Genomic DNA, 25,241 nt, shown 5'->3' on the forward strand with positions numbered 1-25,241 from the left:
ATCCATCTCTTTTCATTCTAGTCTTCCAGATTAAAATCCTGCATCAACAAATGCATTGTAGCATTAGCCTTTCAGTGCAGAGACTGTAATGCTGCTGATGTGTGGCTAAATAAATACCCCCAGGAGAGGATGACGCTTGTAGATCTGGATGTCCAGTGACAAGATACCACAGTAGTTAATTCCCAGCCGAGAGCTGATTTTCACAGTGAATGTACTATAAGGGAAATGCCAAAATGCTTGTTATGTATTAACACAAGAGAGAAAGCAGATGTACTAGACTTAGGAAAGCTTTCTTAAAGGGTGAGGAGCGGGAGACAGTCAATAATTGTTCAAGTCATGAGCTGTATTGTGAACAGATTTGTTGCAACTTCCTAAAGGGAAAGTAGGCTGTAATTCGAACTGCCTCCTTTACAGTATTTTGATTTAATTTAGCTGCACTGGCCCTCTTAATATTTAAATGTTTTTGCTGTTCTTTTGTAGAGCACACCGTCTGTAGGGCTTCCCTCACCAGCCGTGGACCAAAGCACACAGACAACAATGGTGGGTCCTTCAGCAGCCTCACCCTATTCTGACATCCAAGAAGAGAAGCTGCATGCCACAGAACTGACAGCTCCTCTGACTCATTTATTTAGCCACCTTCCTTTGCACTCACAGCAGCAAGCCAAGACACCTTATGGTATGATTCCAGTAGGGGGAATTCATGTGGTCCCTGCTGGCCTAGCCACGTACTCCACATTTGTACCAATTCAAGCTGGGCCAGTGCAACTCACCATTCCTGCTGTTAGCGTGATTCACAGAACTACAAGTGCGCTAGGTGACACGGCATGTGCAGTCTCTGCCACTGCAAATCCACTAGGAGTTGCTGAAGTGAACAGTGTTGTGCCATGTATTCCAATAGGTCAGATTAACGGGCCAGGCGTCCAGAGTCTGAGTACACCAAGCTTACAACCTCTTCCACCATTAGGCATGGAGACAGTGAACATATTAGGCCTGGCAAATACAAATATAGCCCCTCAAATACATCCTTCAGGACTCACGCTAAATGCTGTGGGACTACAAGTTTTGACTGCAAACCCTTCTCCTCAGAGCAACCCCAGCCCTCAGACACACATTCCAGGCCTGCAAATATTGAATATAGCACTGCCTACATTGATCCCTTCAGTCAGCCCCGTAACTACAGATGGGCAAGGAGTTCCAGAAACACCAGCTTCCAGTAATAAAGCCTGTGAAATTCACCAAGAGCGGACTCCTGTGAGTTTTCCTGCAGTTGACATCAATCCGATCGCTAGTGCTGTATCTCCTCAAGCAGCACCTACGGTCCAGTGGTACAACGTAAAAAAAGTTGCAGAGCCTTTTCCTTCGAAGGAGTACGAAAGACTTGATGGTCCTGGAAAAACAGATACTGAAAAGGCTGACCCAGGAAACCATGTCAAACCAAAGTGTGATGTCATTTCCATTCAGGTCAAAAGGGCTTCCACCTCAGAACCCCTCTTGAAGGTGAATTCTGAAGTTTTAACCAAGTCCCCCGTCCATCAAACTGTCTCTCCAAATAGAAAGGTACATAGGCCAGCAGGATTGCCACGAAGGCAGAATACTGTACAGTTTAGTGATGGCAGCAGTGATGATGAGGACAGACTTGTAATAGCAACCTAGGTTTTTTTTTTATTATTATTATTATAACACTTACAGGTTTTTTTGCAAACCTTCCTTTCCTTAAAGCACATTTTTCTGACACAAACTCATTACTAATCTTTTTGTGCAATCATGAACTCTTGACCAATAATTGTTGTTTCTCGTCAGCTCCAGCCATTCTTGTACATGTTGTATAGACAATTGTGCCTTTTTGGAGTTTTATGTTTAGAAACCTGTACAGATTGTTGAAAATATATATAAATGTATATATAAAATATGTACATTAAAACCAGGTAGTTGCTTGTGTTTAGTAAGTAAAAACATCTTATGTCAGAAAAACTAAAATGATTAAATTATATGTTGCACTGTTAAATGTAAATTTTTATGGCTGTGGGGCAAAGTTTCTGTGTACAGATCTAGTATGTAAAACTCCATATTTATTGTATCCATATTAGTCTTGGAACAAGGGTCTGTCCATCTTTCTTGTGTAAGACAGTAGCTTTACACTTAAAACAGAATACAGTATCTGTGTTATGAAATATTACAGTAAAATTTTGTTTACTGACTTTACCATTGCTTATGTTGTGCCTTCTTGATACTAATTAGTGATTGGCGAGCTGCCTAAATCACTTATTTTAATACAGCCCCCATAATTGGCTTTCTGTTTTGAAACTACTGATCAACTGCCTGCACCCATGGTTAAAGAGTGAATTAACAGGTGTTTCATGTTCTTAGGAAGCAAATTCCTTTTTAAAATTCCTGTAGGGAACATATTTGCTTATAAATTTTTCATATTTATTATCAAAGGCTGAATGTCAAAATAAGCCTTTTTTCACTTACCAAAAATGACAAGGTTTGAGGATAATCTTGATTTTTGTAACTCTGAACGATAAAGCCACATTTTAATGAAACTAAAATATAGTTGAGCAACAAAGGAATAATTTGTGTCTTCTTGCTTGTAGTATCACTAGTGCAAGTGGCAAAAAAAATGATGCTGCAGCAGTGAGGGTTTTGCAGTACAAGTTGTCAGGACACTTCCTTAGCTTCTAATAAGTATTTCATTTCATGAAATTATTACTTTCAGCAGTAGGTGGCTAATTTTGCTTTAAATACAGCTTCATCTTATTCATTCAAGAAAAAGAAAATAGGTTGATGTATACAATTAACTTGCCCCAATTCCAACAATCTCACTGTAAGCATACAAGATATGGAACAATTCCAAAATATTGGAAGTAAATGAGATTCTGGGCATGCACAGTGCAAGCAATTTAAAGTCACCAAGAGACCTCTTAAAGCCTTGAAGTGTTTCAAGAGAAGACGCTATACAAGTCTAAGCCACCCTAAATTTGGAATTATCCTGAAATTGATTCAATTAAAAAAAAAATCTTTCAACACAAAGTGCTTCATTTTTTCTTTTTAATAAGTGTATGGAAGAGGGTTAAAAAGAGCATTTTAGAAAACAGCAGATTTATAAAGCTATTTTAACAATTGTATTCAAAATTCAGTAGAACAAAGTAATAAAACCGATAAGCAACCTTTCTGGTGAAAGTAAAGATGATGTGTGCATATGTAATGATGATTGAAAAACTTGAAAATCACAAGTGAAACTGAATGTTAGCTGGGTGTTGCATTACTCACAGATTTATTCCTGTAAATTACAACAATAATTCTTATCTCACACTGCTCTAAATTCAAGTGCAATATTATATCCCTTAGCTGTTTCTGTTTTTGTACTTTGCTCACATTGTCTACAATATTGCAGCACACAGTAATGAAATAATGCAACAAATACAGTGTTGGCCTTTGACTTTAAGAAATAGCATTTACAGTATAAACATATCAATGTGATTGTCAACTAATTGCAGTAATATACAGCAGTTAAGAAAAAATAGTTACTCACTTTCTCATAACTGCTGTTCTTCAAGATGTGTTGTTCATGTCCATTCCAACTAGGTGTGTGCGCCCCGTGTGCATGCCAGCCGGAAGATTTTTCCCTTAGCAGCATCCGTAGGGTCAGCCTGGGCGCCCAATAAAGGGCCCTCCACCCCCTCAGTTCCTTCTTGCTGGCTATTCCGACAGAGGGGTAGGAGGGTGGGTATTGGGATGGACATGAACAACACATCTCAAAGAACAACAGTTACGAGAAAACGAGTAACTGTTTTTTTCTTCTTCGCGTGATTGTTCATGTCCATTCCAACCAGGTGACTCACAAGCCAAAGCTTAGGAGGTGGGGTCGAAGTCCTGCACTGATTGGAGCACAGCGCATCCAAAGGCCACATCGTCTCTGGCCTGTTGTGTAATTGCATAGTGCGTTGTGAATGTATGTATCGAGAACCATCTAATCACCCTGTAGATTTTCTGGGTGGGAACTTCCACCAGGAATGTCGCCAAGGAGGCCTGGGCCCTAAGGGGCGGGCACCCTCGCCAGGCTGTAACACTCCCAAATGCAGGATGCGATCCACGATGAGATGCTTTGAGAAGAGACAGAGATCCCTTTCATTCTGTTCACCAGGGCCACAAAGAGTTGGATGGACTTCCAGAACAACTTAGTCCTCTCTATGTAGAAGGCTAGGGCCCTATGTACATCCAGTGAGTGCAGCCTGCGGTCCGTATCGGAAGAGTATGACTTGGGATAAAACACTGGGAGGAAGATGTCCTGGCCCATATGAAACTGGGAGACAACTTTAGGGAGAAAGGCCGGGTGAGATCTGAGTTGGACCTTGTCCTTATGAAAAACTATGTAAGGGGGCTTGGACGTGAGGGCCCTGAGCTCCGATACCCGTCTGGCCGAGGTAATTGCCACAAGGAACGCAACCTTGTATATGACAGAGAGCAGAGAGCAGGGAGCAGGTCGCCAGTGGTTCAAATGGAGGGCCTGTAAATCTGGAGAGGACTAGATTAAGGTCCCAAGCTGGGACAGGCTGACACATCTACGGGAAGAGCCTGTCCAGGCCCCTGAGGAAATGACTGACTAGAGGGTTTGCGAAGACTGAGAAGCTGTCTGTGCCCAGATGGAAGGCGGAGATGGCGGCTAAGTGGACCCTTATTGATGACAAGGACAGGTCTCGTTGTTTTAGGTGAAGGAGGTAGTATAGTATGAACGGTATGGGGGCGAGCAACGGCGACTGACTGCGTTGCTCCGCCCAGATGGAGAACTTTTTCCACTTGGCAAGGTACATTGCCCTGGTGGACAGCTTTCTACTACCAAAAAGGACTTGTCTGACTTGATCCGAGCATGGCAGCTGTACTGTGTTTAGCCATGGAGCATCCAGGCTGTGAGGTAGAGCGACTCTAGATTCGGGTGCCGGAGTCTGCCATGGTCCTGCATTATCAGATCCAGGACCAGTGGTAAAGTGAGCTGTGCTCTACAGACATTCCCGGGAGCGACATAAACCAGTGCAGGCGCAGCCACTCCGGTGCTTTCAGTATGACTCAGGCCCGGTCCCTGTGGATCTTGAGGAGCACGATGGACCCCGGACTGTGACTCATGAGAGAGCAGAATAGCTGACATTTCTTGTTGCCACGAGTGGCAAACAGGTCTATCTGGGGAGAGCCCCCGAGACAGAAGATTGATCTTGCAATGTCCAGCCCGAGGAACCACTCGTGGCTGTGGAAGGTCCAGCTGAGACTGTCCGCCAGCTCGTTCTGCACTCCTGGGAGGTATGACGCCTGCAGGTGGATTGAGTGATCTACGCAGAAGTGATCTACACAGTGCAAGGGCTTCCTGGCATAGGGGAGAGGAGCGTACACCCCCCCGTTTGTTGATATAGAACATGGCCGAGGTGTTGTCTGTGAGGACTAGGATGCACCTGCCTGCTATGTGGGTTTTGAAAGCGTGGCATGCCAGTCGTACTGCACTCAGCTCTCTGACATTGATGTGCAGAGTGAGGTCCGCCTGAGACCGGAGGCCTTGAGTCCTGAGGTCCCCTAGATGAGCTCCCCAGCCCAGGTCCGAGGCATCTGTCACCAATGAGAGAGAGGGCTGAGGGCTGGCAAAGGGCACCCCCACACAAACCACTCACGGGTCGAGCCACCATAGGAGGGAGTCCAACACCGGGCAGGGCAGGGTTATGATGCTGTCCAGAGCGTCTTGGGCTGGCTGATACAGTCTGAGCCTGGCATGCTATACCATGTAGGTGCATGCAGCCATGTGTCTCAGCAGCTTTAGGCAGTTCCTTGCTGTGGTCGTGGGGAACTGTCTGAGGCCCCATATGATGGCCCCTAGTGAGTGAATCCTGGCTTCCGGGAGTCTAATCTAGGCCTGCATCTATAAACTCTATCCGCTGCACCGGGGACAGAGTAGATTTGGCCTTGTTTAGGAGGAGACCTAATTCGAAGAAGGTCCTTTTTATGAATTCCACCTGACCCTCCACTTGGGCTCTTGAGCGGCCCTTGATCAGCCAGTCAGAGGTAAGGAAAAACCTGTACCTGGCTCTTGCGCAGGAACGCCGCAATGACTGCCATGCACTTTGTGAATACTCGGGGAGCTGTCGACAGTCCGAATGAGAGGACGGCAAACTGGTAGTGGCTGCTGCTCACCACGAATCTTAGGTAGCGTCTGTGATGTGGGACTATTGCAATGTAAAAATACACGTCCTTCAAGTTGAGGGCAGCGTACTAGTCTCTTGGATCCAGTGAGGGGATAATGGAGGTTAGTGAGACCATGCGGAACTTGAGTTTCTTTACAAACTTGTTGAGCTGCCGCAGGTCCAAGATGGGTCTGAGGCCCCTCCATGGCCTTTGGTATTAGGAAATACCAGGAGTAAAACCCTTTGCCCCTTAGCTCCTGAGGAACCTCCTCCACTGCCCCCACCGAGAGAAGGGACTGCACTTCTTCATTTAGAAGTTGCTTCTGAGAGGGGTCCCTGAAGAGAGACACGGAAGGAGGTTGGAGGGGCGGGAGGGGGGCGGCACAGAATTGGATGGAATATCCCCTCTCTACTGTGCGGAGCACCCAATGGTCTGAAGTAATTCAGGACCAGGTATGGTAGAAAGGGGATAGACGGGACAAGAAGGTAAGAGGGGAAGGATCCAGAGTCCGTACTGGTGAGCTGTCCTCAACCATAACTTCAAAAGAGTGGTCTAGGCCCGGGTGGAGGCTTGGGCTGGCCAGAGTTTTGCCCAGAGAAGGGATGTTGCTTCCTCCTATCACTCCTGTTTCACCTACGCAGAGCATCCTGGCGGTTCTGCGGCTGGTAAGGCCAAGGGGCAGGCTAAGGCCTAAAATGCCTGCACTGGGTAGCTGGCATATGGAGCCCCAGCAAGCGCTGAGTAGCCCTAGAGGCCTTCAAAGGGGAGGTCCTGTATAGTCTGCTGGACCTCGTGGGGCATTCCAGAGACCTGTAGCCAGGAGCCTCGCCTCATCACCACCCCTGTGGCCAGCGTGCACAAGGCTGCATCCACTGCACCCAGAGCCATTTACAGAGAGGCCCGGGAAACTAATTTCCCCTCTCCACAAGTTCAGAGAACTCCACCCGAGAGTCCTGAGGCAGGAGCTCCGTGAACTTAGCCATCGCCGAGCAGGCGTTATGTCCGTAGCAGCTTACAATGGCCTGTTGGTTGGGTATGTGGAGCTGCAGGCCCCCGATCGAATAGACCTTTCGGCCAAACAGGTCAAGCTTCTTGGCATCCCTGTTTTTAGGGGTGGAACCTTGGAACCCCTGGCGCTCTCTCTGATTGGCTGCATTGACCACCAAAGAGTCAGGGATGTGGGTATAAAGGTGTTCGTACCCCTTAGACAGTACGAAGTAGCGCCACTCTGTTGTCTTGACCATAGGGGCCAGAGAAGCAGGGGTCTGCCACAGGCTTTTGGATGTCAACTACTGTTTTTTATCAGTGGCAGAGCAACCCTGGATGGGCCAGAGGGAGCAAGGATGTGTCCACAACAAGGTCCAAATCCTCCTCCACCTCCTTGGCCTGTATCCCCAGGCTTTGAGCAGCCCGTCTCAAGAGCTGCTGGAGAACACGGTTGTCCTCGAGAGCCAGGGCCGTCGATGTCCCCGTGACCGCTTAATCAGGCGAGGATGAGAGGATGGGTAGTGAGCCCTGTTCACTACCCTCGACCCCTCTGGGGTCCCTCGACACATGGTACTCGAGCTGCGGTTCCAGTGCTGATGGGGGATTCAGCACCTCAGCTGGTGCCAGGGATGACAAATCCAGCGGTGCTGAGCCCGACGGTGTCGGCGGGGTCAAGGTTGGAGCACGTGGTGGTGCTGTTGTCTGGAGAGACAGTGCCGGGGCTGTCTGTGCCAGCGGGTGCCGTTCCCTCGGACGACGGTGTTGCTGGCGGCGGTGTCTGTGGCACGAAAGATGCCAAAGACACCGATGCAGTCCTGAATCATGGACCGTGGACTTGGCCTTGGCTCTGATGGTAACCCCAGGGTGTCCAGAAGGGCCATTGAGCAGACAGATGCCACTATTGCTGCCACGGTGCCAGGTATGGCTGGTGACTCCGTCGAAACCTGGACCTCCTGCTCCGCGATCTGCTAGAGCAATAAGAGTCCGCCTGCGAGGTCTCAAAGGAGGAGGACCACGGAGGAGCACGGTGAGCGGTGCTGCGAAGCCAGGGAACAGTGCGGCCCTTCTGTCTGTGCGGGCGGTGCCAGGGGTGCTGGTGATGGAGACCAGCAGGCCATCATGGCTGGCTTGTCGGCACCGGGAAGACCATCAGGTCTGTGGTCGCCTCGAACACCTCCGGCGTCAACAGTAGCTGTATGTCTCCTTGGTGGTCCGGGGACCGAGGACTTAACTGGACCCCGGCTGGGGAAGGAGTCGACGAGACCCTGGGCGGAAGCAAGGAGGGGCAGTTTGTCCCAACACACACGTGCACGCCGCAGACCCCTTAGGTTTCGAGAGGGGTGATGGACCCCTCACCGGCCTCATCTTCTTTACTGGCACTGGGGATGGAGAGTGGTGCCATGCTGAGACTGACTTCTTATGGCCCGAGCCGTGGCGGTGCCGGGGGGCCTTAGAGTCCTTAGTCAGGGCCATTTCGCGTGCCATTGGTGCTGGAGCACTGCGCACCGATGAGGACGTGCTCAGTGCCAGTTCAGTGGGTCCCGGGTCAGAGTGTGGCCTCAATGCCGCTGCCATCAACAGAAGTTTTAGTCTCTGTTCCCGGTCTTTGAGGGTTCTGGGATGGAAACCCTTGGAGATACAGCACTTCTCCTTCTGGTGACTCTCACCAAGGCACCACAAGCAGGAAAAGTGAGGATCACTCTTGGGCATAAACTTGCCACAGGCCTTGCAAAGCTTAAACCCTGGAGACCCGGGCATACCCCAGGAGGGGGAACATTGCGGGGGAGGTCCCCAAACCAACTAACTATAACTATAAGGAACAGCTATTAACTAACTGAGAAACTAGATACACTATATGCTATTAGACACTGCTAAAGTGCTTGCTGCAGGAACGAGCGAAGTTCCAGCTAGCTGTCACCGGCGGTGAGAAGGAACTGAGGGGTGGAGGATTGGCAGGGCCCTATATTAGGCACCATGAAGGCACCACTCCAGTGGGTGCCCAGGCCGACTCTACGGATGCTGCTACAGGAAAAATCTTCTGGCTGACATGCACACGGCACGCACACACCTGGTTGGAATGGACATGAACAATCACTCAAAGAAGAACCAAAGGTACTGGAAGAGAAAAATCACACTCAGTTCAGAATGAATTATCATGTTATCCTTTCATAGAGCTTTGTTGGGGGTCTGATCACCCGAAACCATGAGCATCCTCAACTCCCTCCAAAGTTATTGGGAGTTGAGTAGCCAACCCTTCTCAAAACTGGGCCTCAAATTTGTGCCTTGCATTCAGCTGCTGTGTATTGGTATGTTCATTTTATAACTGTTCTAATATAAACGTGGATATCTTATTACATTTTCATTATATTGGACATGTTTGGATTTATATGAAGTCATCTTTACTACTAAAAGTGTGTAAGCATTGCTCCATTATATGTTCTTTTATATAATGCTGCTCCAATAGGCATTCTTGATTTTTAATAAGTACAAAATCAGGCCCTAAATATGTATCTGATATTTTAACTGTTTCATCTAGCTATAACTAGTTATTGAAAGAGTTCTTGCTTAAAGCTTTTTGAAAAGTGCAAATAATTTTCATATGACTTTTCTAAGAAGCTTTGTATTAATTTTAGCTCTCTTCCATAAAGTGAAAAGCGACAGAGTCCTGTGGCACCTTATAAACTAACAGAAGTATTGGCGCATAAGCTTTCGTGGGTGAATACCCACTTTGTCAGATGCATGTGGTGGAAATTTCCAGAGGCAGGTATAAATATGCAGGCTCGTGGGTATTTACCCACAAAAGCTTATGTTCCAGTACTTCTGTTAGTCTATAAGGTGCCACAGGACTGTCACTTTTTACAGATCCAGACTAACACGGCTACCCCTCTGATACTTGATTCCATAAAGTGGACAAATGTGGATTTAAACAAATGTGAGTTACACTACTGATTAATTTGAGGATCATTTACATGTATCATGTTGGAAAAGAGATTAAATGGATGGGACAGGGTTAAGCAAAAGAAAAAACAGTCTCTAAAAAGTGTTGAAAGGATATCATTTGAGTGGAATAATATCACTGTGTACATACAATTTTTACATAAGGAGAGAGCTTTATTTGCTTATTTAATTACACATACACCATAATCCTTAATTTGCTAACCATGTGGGAGCTGGCCAGGAGCGGCGCCAGGGTTTTTGGCACCCTAGGCAGGGGTCCTTCCGCGCTCCCGGTCGTTGGCGGCAATTCTGCGGCGGGGGGATCCTTCCGCGCTCCTGGTCTTCGGGGCACTTCAGCGGCAGGTCCCGGAGCGAGTGAAGGACCTGCCGCAAAATTGCCGCCGAAGACCCGGAGTGCGGAAGGACCCGCCCCCCCCACCCCCCAAATCCTGGCACCCTAGGCGACCATAGGTCGCCTAAATGGAAGCGCTGGCCCTGGAGCTGGCAGAGATTTATTTTGCTGTCTATAGTTCCACCTAAGTATTCCCTTGGCTGGCACTGTCTGTGCCAGCATTCTTAGGGTTAACTCTCTGAGAAGCACTATACTAGAGAAGTGATTGATTCACTATAAATGAAACCCAGTAACTCAGACAATCTGCAGCTCTGTTCTATTCTAGCATTTATAACGACATCAAGAAGCATGACGCAAGAGAAGAAGAGTGCAGTGACAAGACAACAGGGGTCTCACTTGGTAAGTCAATGGCAGCAATAAGGAGCAGAGGAAGGACCCATAGGCTGGCAGGTGGAGCGTTAGTTAGTAGTATTGCTAGGAACTACTGGTGTCACTTACCCCACAAAAACAGCGGAGCTGAAGTTTGAAGTAGGATTTCCACTAATGACCAGGCTATGGGATAATTGCAGATAAGTCATATAGGTAGTATTTTTAGAAGGGGAAGTGGAAGGAAATAGTTAGATGTGGATAATTGTCACCCTTTTCTCTTCCTGCGTATTACATGGTAAGGTCCAGACCTTATTGTGTGTTTGTACAGCACCTGCCACTTTGCAGCTAGTATCAGAAACAAATAATATCAGAAATATGGCCACAGCTCACAGATGCCTGGGATTCTTGCCTGCTCCTATTCAGTGTCTGTCAGTTTGGCTTTAATTCACACACATTGCCAACAGAAGCTTTTGGTTATTTAGGAAAACATTTTTATTCCAGTGTTATGCACTGAAAAATGGTTGTCAAGTAAATAAAAGGCATATAACATTCACATAGGGCACTTATTTTCCAAGTTACATAACTTCTCTACATCACACATGGTTATTTTCCCTTTGGTATAAGCATGTGACTACTTGCAGAGCAATCCTGGCTTTCTTTTTTTTTTAAAAAAAAGGAAAGTGTTCTATACTTGCGCCCTCCCATATTTGCTTTGGCCCCATTCATGAGGCGATTCATCCTTTCCTTGCCTCTAAGGGCCTGCTCCTGCTGTTACTGAAATCAGTAGCAAAACTTTCATAGATGCTGACAGTGCAGGATTAGAATGGAAGGGGCAGTTCCCCAGATGATGTATATTGTCACAGTTCCATTGAATTCCATGCACCTCTGACAGTTTATACCAGCTGAGGATGCATACCTAAGACCCTAATTGAGGACAACATATACACACATACTTAATTTTAAGCATTCGTTTAAGTCCCATTAACTTCAGTAGGACTTAAGCACATACTAATGTGTCAGAGAGATCTTGAAAACCCTAATTACAGACAGAACAGGTAAGTAGCATGTGATCTCCCTATTTTCACTGGTGTCTCGAGTAACGGTGGCGATGCACCGTGTTTATCAGTAATGCATGGCTCTAGCTCACCACATTGATAGACACCTTGAAGATCTGGAACATAGATAATATTTCCACCATGGATTTCTAGCAGTCCATCCTAGGTAGCTGCTTTTTTTTGTAGCAATATTGTTTTTGGAATGTAGGTTCTCACTGTGGAATCTATGAAGCGATTTCTGTCTTAGTTCCTCTTAGAACTTTGATTTACTCTTAAGGCAAGATCCCAGAGTGTCGTGCAGCCATTTTTGTCATAACCAGCCCCAGATTCTCCCATTCTGTAGAGTGAACACAGTAGCTCATCCATCTCTACCTTCACTGCCAGCATCGGGTCCATGACCAAAGTAAAGGTGTTGTGTCCAGGGCTTCCCTCTCCTATACAGACCTTTGTTGCCATTTGTGCTATGGGTTTGTTGGCAGTAGAGCTGGTTGAAAAGTTTTCATTCGAATAACATTCTGATGAAAACCGCCCTTTATGCAAAACCAGTTTTCCACAAGAAGATTTCAGTTTCACCAAAAACATGATTTTCCACTGGGAAAAATCAAAAGGCTCGTTACCCAGTTGCATGCATGGAAAGCTGCTCAATTTCACTTTTGGCAGGTGCACTGAATCCCCCCACCCCACCTCCAGGGATGAAGAGGCAAAGAGCCCAGGAGCTGTCTGTCCCTCAGAGCTCAGGGAGGCAGAGTGGCCTGGCTCTTTGCCTCTGGAAGCTGGAAAAAATCTGTTTCCGTTATCCCCAATCTGAGGTTTTCTTTAAACCCTTTTCCATGAAAAATGTCATGTTTTTGATGTTTTGCCCTGCTTTAAGGATGCTTTAATTTACTCTGCAAGACTAGCCAAACACACAGCTGGCCCATGTCAACTAACTAGCTGTCTAACTCCAAGACATTGGGTTGTATAACAAAACCATAGGAACAGTAGAATTCTGTGTTCCCATGAAGTCAAAGTCCAGCCATAGCCTTACTTTTTATTGATATCGTTCTAGTTAGGTCAAATAGGGGGTGTTACATCCAAAGAGCAAATGTGTACCATGGCATCCCGGAATAGATTTTGGATAAACAGTTTAATTTCCCTTGAGTTTACTCACAGATGGTGTCCAAAAAGGAATCTGTCACCATACTGCTTATCGCAGAAATCTGAATTTTCATAAGATGATGCCAAGTATATGTTCATAAACATATCTGAGTGTGTCTGCAGAGTCCTGTTTCACAGACTGATAACACTTAAATCAGCATGGTACACTATAGATAGTTTCTTAAGATTGGATAAAACATGGAGACACTATAGCTGATTCACAAGTTAACAAAACCCAGAGACACCAACTATCTACATGAGACTTGTGTTCCAGGTGTTCTAAAAACATCCCAGTCTGGGAGTTTCGATAGACCATCGCCTACAAGCTCCTACCTGCAGCAGAAAGGTCTTTAAGCCTGTTGCCTTTGACAAACTCCTCTGGGGCCAGTGAGATGTCAGAATGAAGAAGGAAATCTCTCCCTCTGCTTTAGGATTATTGTGGTTTCCAGTATTGGTGATGGGCTGTCATCAGGCTTAAATGGAAGGTTGTGGGCAGTCTATTATTGTGCACATTCATAATTTAATTATTTGAAGCATTTTTTTTCAAGGCTCATCTTAAAACACTGGAAGAATATTTCTCCCTTATTAACAAAAATGGGGAAGGGTATTTAGAGAAGCCTATCTTACATGACAATATGATAATGTAATCGATAGGAGGCTGAAGACGGGGGACTTCTTTAAAAGCATATGCAAATCATTGATGGATTCGATCCCTGAAGATGACACATTGTATAAAGGCATTGACATTTGTATGTATAAATTGTCACATGCATAGGTTGTGGATTGGTTGGGTTTGTCTCTTCTTTTCCCCACTCCTATTAAAATACATTCCATTACTAGATTATCCAGTACCCTGGGAGGGCATAAGGAGAAGAAAGCATGTAATTGTGTGTTCTGAAAAACGTTGACCCTAACCTGTTTAATAAACACTCTTCCCATATTTAAAAGAAAAAATATTGGACACTCTGACTTTTCCCCTCTAGAATCACAGCAATATTTTGAGTAGCTAAGATACAAATGTTGCCTATGAAGTCTAAGAAAACCCTGCTAATTGAAAGATGACAAGGCATTGCATTCCTAAAGTTCAGTCATGGAAAGAAAAGCCTGGCTTGAGATCAGTCAATTAGCTAGGCATGCTTAGTTGTCTTTGGTAATAACAGATTTGTTTTGCCCCATGAGGTCAAATGTTAAGACCTGTTTGATTCTGTGGTTATACTCTTAGTATATTTGAAATCCCCTTACATTGCAATGCCTGTGACCAATGAGCCATTTTGTAATGCTGGAAACAGGCTGATTGAAGATGGCTTGTAAACACAGGTAATCCACTGTTTTCACTTTTCATTGTTACCTGGTTAAAATGTCCTCATTTCAGTTTAGACATTGAGTTAAATCCTGTAACTGGTTTAGCCTTTCAAGATGCTAAAAATTTAATGTGTGGATCAGCTTAATTACACATCACTACGTTTCGGGTACAGCAGTCATCTCTTAAATTCATAGGGCTCAGTCAATGCTTTCCTATGAACAAGCCTAGGAAACAGATTAGAAGTCTTCCTCCCAATTAACCCACACTCTACCCCCAGAGGAAGTCCCATGCACTGGATCACCCCAGACAGAGCATATTTCCTTTCTGCACTGGTGTAGCTGTGCTAGCTGACACATTGTAGAGCAGGGATCTCAAACTCAATTTACCTTAGGACCAGTGCCAGTCCTCAAATCCTCCCAGTGGGCCAATGTCACTCATGCTGCCCAGAACCCATCCCCCAAAAACTTTGCCCCCCACCTGCCTAAGGCTCTGGGACAGAGTTTGGGTGGGGGAGGGGTCTGGAATGCAGGCTCTGGGATGGATTTTGGAGGCTGGGGTGTGTGGGAAGGGGGTGCAGGCTCGGGGAGGGAGTTTGGGGGCTGAGGGCTCTGGGAAGGAGTTTGGAGGTGGGAGGGGGTGGGGTGCAGGCTCTGGGAGGGGGGTCAGGAGTGCAGCACTTACCTGGGGCTTCAAGGTGGGGTGGGCCAGGGGACCTCAGAGTGCTTCTGCCCCCAGGCACCGCCCCCACAGTGTCCCATTGGCCACAGGGGCACTTGGGGTGGGGGCAGTGTGCGGAGGCAAACCCCGCCCCACCACTGGGCCGCAGGGAGGGGCTGGCAGCCACTGGAGTGAGCAGGCAGACGCTGCTCAGCTCCGCTGCACTGCCAGGGCCCCTGAGTGGGGAGCGCCTGGGGAAGGCAGGTGGGGCCAAGGGAGAGACCCAGCCCCAAAACTGCTGGAACCCCACAGGCCACACTGGGGAGGCCTGCAGGCCGCAAGTGGCCCGTGGGCTGGGAGTTTGAGACCCTTGTTGTAGAGGAAAGAAGGACAGAGTCCAAGCCCCATTCATTTACATGGATGCAGCAGCATTCAAAGCTGCTAGACTCCCTATCATCTGAGTAGCTAGCACAAGGAGATGCTCCCTTGTACAATTGTGTAAACCAGGCCACAATCTCACCCTGGGTTTTCGGTCAAGATTTTCAAAAAACAGGTACTAAATCTGTAGAGTGAGCACAATAGCTCATCCATCCCTACCTTCACCACCAGCATCAGGTCCATGACCGAAGTAAAGGCATTGTGTCCAGGACTTCCCTCTCCGTAGTGACCCTTGTTGCCATTTGTGCTATTGGGTTTGTTGGCAGTAGAGCTGATTGAAAAGTTTTTCATTCGAATGACTTGCTGATGAAAACCGCACTTTATGCAAAACCAGTTTTCCACAAGAAGATTAGGAAAAAATCAAAAGGCTGGTTACCCAGCTGCATGCCTGGAAAGCTGCTCAATTTCACTTTGGCAGGTGCACTGCATCTCCCCACCCCACCTCCAGGATTGGAGAGGCAAAGAGCCCAGGAGCTGTCTCTGTCCCCCAGAGCTCAGGGAGGCAGAGTGGCCTGACTCTTTGCCTCTGGAAGCTGGAAAAATCAGTTTCCGTTGTCCCCAATCTGAGGTTTTCTTTAAACCCTTTTCCATGAAAAATGTCATGTTTTTGATGTTTTGCCCTGCTTTAAGGATGCTTTAACTTACTCTGCAAGACTAGCCAACCACACAGCTGGCCCATGTTAACTAACTATCTGTCTAACTCCAAGACATTGGGTTGTGTAACAAAACCCTAGGAATGGTAGAATTCTGTGTTCCTGTGAAGTCATAGTCCTGCCACAGATTTACTTTTTACTCATATCAATAAAAAAGTATCAATGGGTACAGAAGGCTCCTAAATCTATACAGTGTATTGAAGGCACCAATGAAACTCATCCCAGTCACTCATTAGTCAGCACAAACTTGTAGTCTATCATGCCTTATTTCCTTGTGTATTTAACTTGATCAAGCCTTTCTTAACATAAAAGTTTTCTGTTGTAGTTTGTGTAGAAATGTATCCCTTTTGTCAGGTATCTGAAATTTTAAAATATATTTTGGTTTATGAACAATACCTTATCAATTAATGCTATTTCATTTCACACACTGGATATTGAACTCTGTGCGCTTTGGTTTAGTAAGACTTTGTATCCTAGAATTCACACTGTATTGGGTCCTAGAGTCACAAAGAAGAGGGATTTTCATAGTGCGGCACACCTGAAAAATAAGAAGACATATTTAAAACGCTGACTTAGTCTGCACCTCATTTTGTGTCACCTTAATTATTGAAAATGTGTTTTGGGAGCTTTGCCTTTTTGCCTCATGTATCTATCTCTTGTCCTGTGCAGAGAAGTCTTAGCCTTTGTCCTGGGTAAGTGCCAGGCCAATCACAGAAATTAGAGAGGAATAAATAGCCCCTGCCAATCTGCATTGATTGCTACCAAATATTCAACAAGTTAGGTGGTTCAGATAGACTTTTTTGATGCTTATCAGAACTTTCTATGGTCTCTCTCCCACATCTTTTATTCTCCTTACCTATAATAACCCGTGAGGCTATCTGCTTGATAGTCATCCATCTTTGGGAGTCTTAGATACCCCAGTCTAGTACTTTCTTGTGGCTTTACTGACTGGTTTCTCTTTAGAAGTCGTGGTTTCCCTGTATCAGCAGTGCCTCATAGTATATTCCTTAATCTGGATCAAAGCTCTAGCATGCTTCAACTATGAAGACATCAACTGCCTCAGCAGATTAGCAAGGGCAAAAAATGTTGCTGCCCAGCTTCTCTCTCTCCAGTTGTGCTGAAGATTTGTTTCCATAATAATGCCACAGACCAAAAACAACCACACAGGAAAAAATTAATTTACCTGGAATCTTTTACAAATTAACTTTTCTTGAGTAATTCTAGTTTTACATATTCTTAACTTATTCTAATGTTTGGGGTAAACTATGGGTCAGATCTTCTGCTGGTATAAATTGATCAAAATAATTTATGCTATTTGCGGATCTGACCCTATGGTTTTAAGTGTTAGTCTTGCATACGTCTCTAGATTGCCATATTTTGTTCAAATATGAAAATAAGGGAATAAGAATATCAGACATGTCTTAGTGTTAGATCTATTACAGAAGGTTATGTACATTCTATTTTTTAGATTTTTGTGGATCTTCCATTTCATTGTTCTAGGTTATAGTTTTCTCTTTCAATTTCTAACACTGAAATGCTGAAACTTCAGGCCATGAGACTAGCGGTTCGCAAACTTTAGCAACCCAAGGATCCCTATTTTGATTTTAAAATTGTCAGGGACCCCAAAGTCACCCACCCTGCTCAGCCCCTGCCCTGCCTCCTTCCCCAAGGCCATGCCCCTGCCCCACCCCTTCTCTGAGGCCCCACCCCCCCACTCACTCCATCCTTCCTCCCTCTGTCGCTCGCTGTCCCCCACCCTCACTCACTTTCACCAGGCTGGGGAAGGGAGTTTGGGGGCAGCAGGGAGTGCAGGCTCTGGGAGGGAGTTTAGGTGCAGGAGGGGGTGAGGGCTCTGGGCTGGGGCAGGGAATTGGGGTGTAGGAGAGGTACAGGCTCTGGGAGGGAGTTTGGGTGCAGGCTCTGGGCTTGGACAGGGGATTGGGGTGTAGAAGGGGGTTTGGGCTCTGGGATGGAGGGAGTTTGAGTGCACATCCCTCTGGCAGCAGCTCCTAGGCAGGGGGCCTAGGGGTCCCCATGAGCTGCCCCTGCCTGCAAGTGCTGCCCCCACAGTTCCTGACCAATAGGAGCTGCGGAGTCAGTGCTTGGTGCAGGGGGGCGGTGCGTGGACACCTACTACTTCCAGGAGTGGCACGGAGCCAGGGCAGGTAGGAAGCCTGCTGCCTGCCTTAGCCCCTCTGCACTGGTGGACTTTTAGCATGCAGGAGGTGCTGGGAGGGAGGGGGAGGAGTTGATCAGAGTGGCCTGTAGACCCCCCGGGATACCTTTCGGGGACCCCCAGCAGTCTGTAGACACCAGTTTGAGAAATGCTGGACTAGACTCTTTTGTTCCTTCTCCCCTTAAAATTTGTGAAATCGATGAATTTAGGTCTTATCAGATAATTGAATGAATAACTGGTTGAATAATTTTCTTCAAGGAAGGTTGGATCTTGAAAATTGCACGTGAGATTAGTGCTTTGGGATTTTAAACTGTTTTTTCTTCTAAAAAATAGCATTTACGTTCATTCATTTTGTGGGTTTCTTTTAATTCTTCTATACTAAAATTAAGAGCCACATGGGCTGTAACACGTCAGACAGTATGTTTAGATTGCTCCCTCTATAGAAATATGAGCAACACATTCTGTTTTTTGTTTTTTTTTTAACATCAAGAAAATTTTCCTCCAGTAATTGCAAATAATTGAGTGAGGGCCTAGAGAATTGTCCTTTTTCTATCATTAAGCTCATAGAATAGGAAGATAGATGGCCTGATCTCTGAGCTTGTAGGTGCCTGTCACAGGCTGACTTTCAGAAATGTCATTTACTCATCAGTGTCTAACCCCCTTACTAGCCTACCACCATAAGAGTTTAATACATAACAAGCAACTGCTTTTTACAAGTTTGGGCTCCAGATCTTAAGTAATCCCCTTGAAATCAATGGAGAAAACTCAGCATGACACAAATATTTCCAGTAAAATCAATGGGCACAAAGTTAAATATATGCAGAAGTCTTTGCAAGATTGAGACTATGTTCTAGAGATGCTTTAGTTTCATTTCTATCAAGATTATAGTTTAAGAATTTAAGAAGTGTTTTAGAGAAGGCTCCCTCATTCAAGTGATTTAAAAGAATGGCAAAAGAGTGGGGCTCAAAGTTTAGCTTCTGCAAAAATATTAAAATTGAAATAAAAATGTTGGAAACATTTTTTATATAAAACTTTCCTGCAGTGTTACACTCCTAAAGTTTTTGGCTGGCATATAGAAGCCAGAAAGAGAATACTACCAGTCTCTCTTCATTGTTCAGTGCTGAGGGAAAACATGAATGGAAACATTTTTTATTTTTAATAATCAAAAGGTACTGCTGACATTTTTTGAAAAAAAAACCACCACATTTTAATTAGAGAAAGACAAGTAGATTAGCAATGCATTACCAATAAAAAATCCCAAGTGTTGGAATATTTAAGAAAAACCTTTTCAGAAGAGGGGAAAGTTATGAAATTTATCCCATCCTATGATTGTGAGATTTTCTACTAAACCTACAAGTATATGCACTTGTAGAAAGACTTTCTCGCTCCTTAAAATTGCCTGTCATTGCTACACCTGGTGGGAGCACTAGTGTGGGCAACAGATTGACAGCCAGTGGTATTTTAAGCATGGTGTCATCTGACCCTGCCAAGAGGCAGAAATAGCAGCAGCTACCCCAGGGGCCTGATTCACCAGTCCATTACGGGAGTTTTATGCCAAGGTGACAAGTTTTCATGAAATTGGAATACTGGAGTGGTGACTCAGACCCTAGAGCAGTGGAACCAAAGGTGCGAAACTTTAGGGGGAAAAGTCTAGTGCAGACAGGGCTACACATCCTCTTGCGGAAATTATCTAGTAAGTTTCCAGGATGTTCTGGTACACTGAAGGAAGGGATTCCTTATGCAGTGGTTTTCAAACTTTTTGGGCTGTGTACCCCTTTCCAAATAACGTAGTATGCTGTGTACCTGTATTGAGAGAGGCAGAGACAATAGGTGTGGGGGTGGGATGGGCAAATGTGGTGTTGCGTCTCCCCCTTCCCACAATTTCTGCCTTCCATTTAGTAACTGTTTCCAGATGTAAGCGGTGAAATGGTCCTGCTATTGTGGGGAACTTTCCTGGCTTATACACTACCCTGGTGAAATGGGCTAGTGAAAGGATTTGAGTCCTCGCTCCCACTTCCTTTACCCAGAGGCCTCCCTGCCCTTGAGGGCTCCCTTTCCACTCTCCTGTCTGGCAGAGTCCTCGTAACCCCGACAAGGCTGGGCCCAGGATTCCTGGGGGGGGCTCAACCCCCAACCTTATCATGGCACTTAGGGCAGGGGCTAGGGTGTCCCCACGCCGGGGTGCTCTCTCTGCACTGGATGTTTCCCTGACCCACTGATCATTACATACAGTTCAAAGCAAATACAATTTATTAAACAACAATCCATTTCTAAAGATAAGGAAAAAAATGATGGGAAAGGTTAAAGGAAAACACACCACCCCATTCAGTGGCACAGGGATGTCACACCCAGCGTCTCTGGAATGTCAGGGACGTTCTGTCTGTTCCTTACAAGTCCCAGGCCCTGGCTGTGCTGCAGGTCAGACATTTGCTCTGGCGGTGGCCACACGCTCTCAGGCTCTAGATGGCAGGACCCTTCTTCCCAGTGTCATCCCTGCCCTGTCAGGGTTAAGATCCCCCTCCCAGTCTGGCCTGCAAGGCCTCTTGGCTGGGGGTGTCTCCCTGTGCTGGGTTCGTGGCACAGGGTCCCCCTCGCTCTCCCCAGCTGCTTACTGCACCCAGCTCCGCACTGCTCCAGCTCCAGCTCCAGCTCCCTGGGCTGCTTCTCTGGCCCTGGTTGCTACAGCTCTTCTCCCAGCACAGATCTGCTCTCTGGGCTGCTTCTGTGACTCTGCTCCCAGCTCTGACCTGTTTCTTGGGCTGCTTTTCTGGCCCCTCTAGCTGGCACAGCTCTGCTCCCCAGCTCAGCTTGGGCCCCTGCTCTCTCCTTAGCTCAGCCCCACTCTGTCTGACCCAGGCAATTTCAGCTCACACAGAGGATGGGACTCCCCTGGCCTCGCTAACTCCCTGATTAGCCTGCCCAGCCTGTCAATCAGGCTCACCTGGAGCACTGGCCTCCCCCCATTCAGGGGCGGGGGAGCAACCAAAAAATTGTAACTCCAAGGCAGGAGCTCAGGGAAGCTGGGTAGCCTGCTGAGGTGAGTCGGGGTGGAGGTGACACTCCCTCCTCAGCCCCGCCCCACAGGGCTGGCCTGAGCTGCCTGGCATGGCCACTCGCCCTCCTGAACATTTTTCAGTGCTTCCCTGGGAGTGGTGCCTCACACATTGAAAACCTCTGTATTAAATAAAGCACAGTGCTTGTCATTACAGGATTTTTCTCACATACCCCCTGATGAGAGCTTGCATTCCACTCAGAGTCCATGTACCCCAGTTTGAAAACCACTGCCCTATGGGAAGAGGGGTTTTTTTGCTTGTAATCAATTAAATCAAATCAAAAGGGGTGAAATCTTGCACCACTGATTTCAGTAGGGTCAACTCCCATTGCATTCAGGATTTCACCCATGGATGTTTAAGGACAACCTGAACCATGGAGGAAATCTAGAAAAGCTTTGTGGGTGTTTCACAATGGCTGCTATTAATGACAGAAGGAAGTTTTTTTTTTTTTTTTTTAAACCTGGGGTTGCTCCTTCATGCAAATCAATGGTTGATACATTTGCAGTTGTGCATCATTAACCCAGATGTCTGCATGGGATGTAAGGCTTGTGTCAGCTGGCCAGACTTAATCCTACTAATGTGCTTTTCCTAACACACTGAGGGAATCTGGAACCTTTCTGTTTGAAGCTGACTTGCTATTTTGACTAATTGCTCACAGCAACAGTTAATAGCATTTTGTAAAGGAGCTTCATCTGCTAACTGCAGATTGATGGAAGAAAGGGACACAGTTCACACTTCCAAAAGGAACATCAAGAAACCCATTACCAGCCTTCTTGTTCTGTTCATAAATAAAATTAAAGGACAAAGAAAATGTGACATATTGGGTTCTGTTGGAAAAGTCACTTTAACAGGAGGCTCAGAATAAAGGTCAAAACAGATGCCATTTTCTGCTGCATTTTAACAGCAGAATCAGGAGGAGGGTTTTGTTAAGAGCTCTGTAATTAATCTGGTGACACTGTAGTTGTGCCCAAATGGTAGAAGAGGAGTTTGACAAGGGATTTTTTTCCTTGGGAGATTTAAAGAAATTAGAACATAAAGCTTTGTCGCACAATCTAACTTTATGTGCTAATTCAATTTCACACGAACCCTTATATATCCCCACCAGACTAGGTACTGTCCAGCTACTTACCCTCACAGTCATTGTTCTTGTGACCCCTCAGCATATTCACCCAGCAAAGCATGGGGGGGGAAAGCAGCCAGCCAGGTTCTATTGCACTAGGGAATGTAGCAGCGAGCTGCAGAGCTAAAAACAAGCCTTACACTGCAGAATTTATTGTTAGGTTCACCTGAAATAATGGCACAATTATTAAAAAACACGACCAGACATTCATTGTTGTGTGTGTGTGTGTGTGTGTGCGCGCGCATGTGTGTGCGCACGCACACACACACACAGAGTATTAGGAGAAAGAGGTTCATAGTGGGATTAAGAAAACAAACAAAAAACCAGTCTTTTATAAAGAAAAGAAGCATGTCTTTCCTGGATTCATACCAGGAAAGAGACCAACCAGTATGAAGAGTGCCATAGCTGTGTTAGGGATGGCCCTCTTGTATCCCAAAGAAGCCAGAGTTGGGAGGGGAAAAAAAACAGGCACGTACCTGGCAAACCATACCAAACATCTGTATATAAATGGCTGTCAGAGGAACTCAGCAAAAATACCCTGAAGTGTAAACCAAATGTACTGTCAGATTCTCATTTACACTAAGCCCTTTTGAACTGTGGTGCGCACCCTCATTATCACATCAGAATGGTGAAAAGGAGCCCTCATGTAAATAAGACTCAGGCCCATGAAATCAACAACATGCAGTGGAGACAAAGGAGCAAGTCAGGGAATACAAATTACAAAGCCGACCGAAAGACAATTGTGTAATTAGCACACTTCAAGATCCTAAACTGATTACCATATGTTGGACACTAGAGAAACTAAACAGCCTAAGAAAAACACAAGTTCATAGTAGAGCCGCACAAAGCACCCAGGAAATGACACGCATTTTCTAGACCAGTGGTTTTCAACCTTTTTCATTTGTAGACCCCTAAAAAGTTTCATATTGAGGTGCGGACCCCTTTTGACACCTTGGACTTGGTCTGCAGATTCCCCAGAGTCCACAGACCACAGATTGAAAACCACTGTTCTAGACATACATTGAAATACATTCATTTTGAGGGGGGAAAAATGCTAAATAATACAATACATATGACCATTTGGAAGAAATGAAGTGTGCTGCTGATTACAACAGGTTAAGCTGTAGAGAGCTTCAGAAAACCAGCTGTCTGATACTTTGTGATGCGGGGAGGGCGGAAACAGACTGTATAGAAATATATTGATTTTTTCATTGAAAAACAGCACCAACTGTATGATACAAGCACTAATTACCATAATCCCACACAGTCCAATCTTCTTACCTTCCTCATCACTTTCTTTCATCCTATTCATCTTTTCAGTTATGCCTGCTTTTCCATCTACAATTTCATTTCTCAGTGTTTATTCCTCACCTTTCTCTCTGTTTGGGGTGTGGCCCTCTAAATAGCTGTTTTTAGGTAAGTTAGTATCACCAGGACATAGCGGTAGGAATGAAAACTATAGCATTATTGTTGTCCATGTGGTATCTTCTTGACAAATCCTTCCTCTTAGGGAGGAGTTAGCAGTCAAACCAAAGGGGAGATGAGAGTAGTGTGGAAAGAAAGTATTTCTGCAATCTTAATGGGCCAGGTGGGAACAGGAACTGATGCCTAATAAACGCTGATTGGCTGGAGAACAGATAAATGCTGGGTTTATAGAGCAGGAAGGGAGTGGGGGTTTGTGGATAGAACAAGGAAATGGAGTGTGAAAGAGATGGCATCTCATTAGATACAGCATTAATTTAGAGGAAAAAGCAGGACTAGAAGGGGGTGAGGCAGGCACACAGATTGCATGCAACACCACCAATAGAGGGTTCTTACTGATAGAGCAGCTATTGCACTGTTTGCACTACCAGCCTGAGCTCAGCTACTTGTACTGCTGGCTGCTGCTGGGATTAATACTGGCATGCCAGGCTTATGGGTGTTATTATTCATGCTTTTTAGTTTTGGTTCAGAGACAGCAAAGTCTTTCATTCTTCATATAAACAATCTTAAACACAACTGTGGATGATGGCTAGACCTCAGTGTCACTGCTGCAGGTGTTGGCTGTTGTCTGGATTTGAATTTAATTATATTGCCTATTTTCTACATGTTTCTGCTTGTGCTGAATTCTTACTGCTTACCTGCTACTAGAGTACTGTTGCTGCTGGCTGCATCTCATTGCTGCAATTAGTTGCTCACATAGGGTACAGATGTGAATAGTGCTAACAAAAGAGAAAGCAAAATCTCTTTACCTGTGCCTTCTTTCTTGGTGTGGTTTTTATCTCTATAGAAACTTACCCACATGCAGTCTGGATGTGCTGTGTCTATCTAGCCCTAATAGGCAACTCCCAAAGCAAATATGTTTCCTGCCATGCTGGCTACAAAGGGAAATTGACTGCCAGTTAGTTTTACTCTGAAGCAAGTAGGAAGTACAAGCCTTTGCATATGAAGCCGCTACAGAAGGACATCCCACCGTGTCCCTTTGCAGCTTTCCCAGGTGAAGAGTATTACTTACAGAGAGAAAACAAATGAAAATAAATCACTGAGAGAAGACAGAAATCAGTAGACATAAATAAGCCCCAGAATCAGTGGGTGTAGAAGCTTCTCTGATGTATTGCTGCATACAGGCCCTGTGAAGAAAAGGAAATAGGATATTTTCTATGTGAGCTGAATGGGTTGTAAACAAAGGGTTAGATTCTGTCTTGTCTTCTGTTTTCCCCCGATTCTATCCATATGTCATCAAATAAACCTCTGTTACAGGCAAAAAAAAGAAAAAAGACGAGACTTTGGAGTCTCGAGTTCAGCTTGTTTAGGAAACGAGTCTATATTCAAAGCTGCTATGGAATAGAGTGGGAGATATATA

At 45.6% G+C, this 25,241-nt stretch overlaps 1 protein-coding gene and 1 long non-coding RNA gene across 13 annotated transcripts in view; one reads left to right on the forward strand and one right to left on the reverse strand.

Moving 5' to 3' along the window:
* HIVEP1 (HIVEP zinc finger 1) overlaps nt 1-2,143 on the forward strand; it is a 180,392-nt gene extending 178,249 nt beyond the window's left edge. For all 11 annotated transcript variants that reach the window (XM_039522225.1, XM_039522227.1, XM_039522229.1 and 8 more), the window contains one exon: nt 481-2,143. In XM_039522225.1, the coding sequence (XP_039378159.1) occupies nt 481-1,653 (1,173 nt within the window). In that variant the 3' untranslated portion in view covers nt 1,654-2,143. The remainder of the gene's footprint in view (nt 1-480) is intronic.
* Nucleotides 2,144-9,098: 6,955 nt separating this feature from the next.
* Nucleotides 9,099-23,943, reverse strand: LOC120399455. 2 transcript variants are annotated; one of them, XR_005595175.1, is made up of 5 exons: nt 23,771-23,943; nt 22,409-22,565; nt 16,447-16,588; nt 15,557-15,715; nt 9,099-9,264 (listed from the first exon to the last, which is right to left on the reverse strand). It is a non-coding gene; the product is annotated as an uncharacterized LOC120399455 (long non-coding RNA). The 2 variants fall into 2 exon arrangements; XR_005595176.1 differs by lacking the exon at nt 22,409-22,565 and having other exon boundaries at nt 23,681-23,943.
* Between the last annotated feature and the right edge of the window lie 1,298 nt (nt 23,944-25,241).

The sequence above is a fragment of the Mauremys reevesii genome, linkage group 2 (assembly GCF_016161935.1).
Source record: "Mauremys reevesii isolate NIE-2019 linkage group 2, ASM1616193v1, whole genome shotgun sequence".
Classification (NCBI taxonomy): Eukaryota; Metazoa; Chordata; order Testudines; family Geoemydidae; genus Mauremys; species Mauremys reevesii.